The 3492-nt window shown below is 56.2% G+C and overlaps 1 protein-coding gene across 1 annotated transcript; it reads right to left on the bottom strand.

Moving 5' to 3' along the window:
• Positions 1 to 42: 42 nt before the first annotated feature.
• CSUI_007866 (uncharacterized protein) lies at positions 43 to 3429 on the bottom strand (the record flags this gene model as incomplete). The annotated part of the gene is made up of 2 exons (XM_068068009.1): positions 1991 to 3429; positions 43 to 1136 (listed from the first exon to the last, which is right to left on the bottom strand). Coding segments are annotated over exons 1-2 (1731 nt in total), but the record flags the coding sequence as incomplete, so codon positions are not given.
• Between the last annotated feature and the right edge of the window lie 63 nt (positions 3430 to 3492).

Below are 3492 nucleotides of genomic sequence, written 5' to 3'. Positions count from 1 at the left end.
CTCTTCCGCATTGTCCGTCTTCTCTGTCGCATCCTCTTCCGCATTGTCCGTCTTCTCTGTCGCATCCTCTTCCGCATTGTCCGTCTTCTCTGTCGCATCCTCTTCCGCATTGTCCGTCTTCTCTGCCGCATCCTCTTCTGCGTTGTCTGCCGTATCCGCTGCGTTTTGTTCCGCGTTGTCTGGATCTCCTGTCGTATCCTGGTCCGCGTTGTCAACCTTGTCTGTTGTGTCCTCTTCCTCGTTGTCTGTCTTCCCTGTAGTGTTTTCTTCTGCGTTGTCTGTCGTATCAGCTGCATTTTCTTCCGCGTTGTCTGGATCTCCTGTTGTATTTTGTTCCCCGCTGTCTCTCTCTGTTGCATCCTCTTCTGCGTTGGCTGCCGTCTCCGCTGCATTCTCTTCCACATTGTCCGCCTCCTCTGTCGCGTCCTCTTCAGCCATGTCTGCGCTTCCTGTTGCACCCTCTTCCTCGTTGGCTGCCGTCTCCGTCGCATCTTCTTCCGCGTTGTCTGCCTTCTCTGTTGATTCCTCTCCCGCATTGTCCATCTTTTCTGTTGCGGCCTCTTCCGCGTTGTCTGCGTCTCCCGTTGCATCCTTTTCCCCGTCGCCTGCGTTTCTCGCTGCGTCCCCTTCCCCTTTGTCTGCCCTCTCTGTCGTGTTCTCTTCTGCGTTGTCCGCGCCTTCTGTTGCGTCCTCGTCCTCGTTGTCTGTCTTATCTGTACCGTCCTCAGATCCGCTGGCCGCTTTTTCGGTCCGACTGCCGAGCTCGCCACCCGCCCTTTCAGTTGGGGCTTCTAGGGCGTTGTCTTTCTCCTGTTCTGCGTTCCCTTCCGTGTGGTCTTTCTTTTCTCCTGTATGCTCATTCGCGTTGTCCGTCTCTTCTGTTGCATCCTCCTCCGAGCCCACAGCCTGGTCACTCCCGCGCTCGCTTTCGGCGTCTGTCTTCTCTGACGCGCCCCCATCGCCCTTGTCTGGCGCGTGCGCTGCATCCTCGAAACCGCTGCCCCTCGTGTTTGCCGTGCTCCTGCTGTCCTCTTTTTCTGACAAGTCCAGATGCCCCCCGGTGCCTTCTTTGCTCCCCCCTATTTTCTCATTGCCTAGCCTTTTTTCGCGGCTTTTGTGTTCTCTCCTTTCCTCTCCTGAAAGCAGTCCACATGAGAGGACCAAACTTTCGGTCTGGAGCATACACCTACCGAAGCTACGTAGTACGGTGTGGTTGAGAGTTTTTCGAACACCACTCGAGCCGTGCCAGCGAGGATCTGATAGCAGCTGCAGTCCATTCACACCACTGTCGCTTTTCCTTTAATTATCTTCCAAAGAACTGGGGGCTTGACGCCACTCAACAGCAGCTCGGGCCGTCTGCTCAGAAGACCGGAATTAGTGCTGAGAGCCAGAACAAAGGCTACCGTAAACCGCTACTACGATGGCAGGTCAGGACACTCAGGAGGCTCCTCTCCGGGATATTACATGTGGTTTTCTTTTACTCTCCTCAAGACTCTTCGTGGTTGATTAGCCAGACCAGGGCGGGGAAGAAAATGTGCCGGAACTCTCCTGGCTTCACCGCTTTGAAATGCACTACGAATGCTGCCCGGTGCAGCCCTACCCCGGAAGGTCGGTTCGTCCTCCCAGCACGCCTCTTGCAGCTGACGGACCCACACCGCGATAGGTCATAGGTCATATCGATGCTGCGATTAGACCCGAAGTCTCGTTCTGGCGACAGGGGGATGAAGGGACCCGGTTTCCCACGTCAGAACTGTCTTACACCATCCAGTCTACAGAGCAGGAAAGGAAAAGATTGGGCGTGTTTGGACGCGACCTTACGGGACAAGGGTGCAGAGTCATATCTGCCATGAACTGAGGGGCCAGGAGAGATGACTGCTCACTACAGTTGTCACCTTGTGACGGAACAGAGAATATGAATGTGGAAAATGCATTCCCAAAGGAAAGCTGACAGAAGCAAGACTGAGCCATGCATTACACTAAAGCTACGTACCTGAGAAAGGACGGTCTACTTGCTTTTCCGCACTGCCGACAGAGTCTTGGTCTCCTATACTCTCTGATTCCCCCCCTCGGTGCCTTCCGCCTTCGGTAGTCTCGTCTTCAAGGCTTTTTCGCTCTCCGGCGGGGCTGGTTGCCATTCCCGCAGGTACGTATGCTCTGGGAGTCTGCCCTTCCTGAAACGGGGCTTGGCCACGCGTCTCTCCATGTGCGCCGTGTCCGTTACCCTCACGTCCTTGCTTCTTCTCTCCGTTCCCCTCGGCCGAGCGGTCCACATGATGCACTCCTGAGATGTCGCCGGCATGGCTGCGCCGAACACCCACAGTTACATCTGGCGCGTTTTTCTTGTCACCCGCGCTATCCCCTTCATTCGCCTTCAAAGCGTTCGGGGCCACCCTCCCTTCAATTTGAGGTACTTCGCAGTCTCCGCTGGAGGGATTGCAGCCTTCAATAATACCTTGGACACTACCAGCATGCGGAAGCACTCGACGCTCAGCGAGTGCCTCTGGTTCGTCTTCTACTCTACGCGCCAGAACGACGGACTGAGCCGGCTGGATAATGATGGGTGCGAGGGTATAGCACCCCGCTGCTGACGCTAGAACAACAAGTTTATACAGTGCGGAAGCTACCATAGTGAGCCGTGTGGAGACGTCATGCAGGTGCTATGGGACCACTGCTAGCGGCTTCCCGGTGACTAAGCAGTCGCCTTCTCACGCTCGCCCGGGTGCAACTCACGACGGATGGTGAGCACGGACGCTGCGGCGGCTGTGTCAGCAGACAGGAAAGTAAGCAGCATCCATTCAACATAAGAGAGGCAAAATCGCGTGCACTTGGTGAGCGAGAGAAACTCTGCAGGCTAGTGGCCACACACAAAAGCGGTCGGGGCTCGGGGGTTGCGCAGTGCGACGGTGTAGGTACACCTCGCTGCCCCGCAGAGATGACCGGTCAGAGCACGAGTACACATCTGCACTCAACTGTCTCAGAATGACTCTCCCGCGTCAACAAGTATGAAAGGATACAGCTGTCTTGCATACAGGAGGGGACACGGGGCTGTTAATCGCTCCGGTGCTGCTTGTCGCTAGCGCGGGCCGCGCTCAGGAAATCCGGCGATCTTGACAAACGCGCCGGAGTCCGAACACCAGATAGATGGCCGGCACTGAGTCAGAAAAGCTGGAGCTCAGCGAGCTAGCAACTTCGGCTCGCGCTGGCGCAAGACACAAGATTCTCCTCCCTGCACGGTTCCCTTGTGTGTCTTGTACCACGCTTTCAACCGCTTACGCCGGTAGCTGCCTTCGCCTTTGAATCCCACATTCACGGAAAAGTGGCATACACGCCATTGTCTTGCCAGAACAACAAAATGACATCCGACAAGCACTCGCCCACACAGTCTGGAAATATGGTGGAGACATCAGGAAGCTTCGCAGCGCCGCAACGTCTCCGGCTGTCTGTGGGCACTGACTCTTCCGGGCACGGCTGCGGCGCTGCGAAGCTTCCTGA

This window comes from Cystoisospora suis, assembly GCF_002600585.1.
Source record: "Cystoisospora suis strain Wien I chromosome Unknown contig_4236, whole genome shotgun sequence".
NCBI lineage: Eukaryota > Apicomplexa > Conoidasida > Eucoccidiorida > Sarcocystidae > Cystoisospora > Cystoisospora suis.
This window is presented reverse-complemented; position numbering and strand designations above follow the sequence as displayed.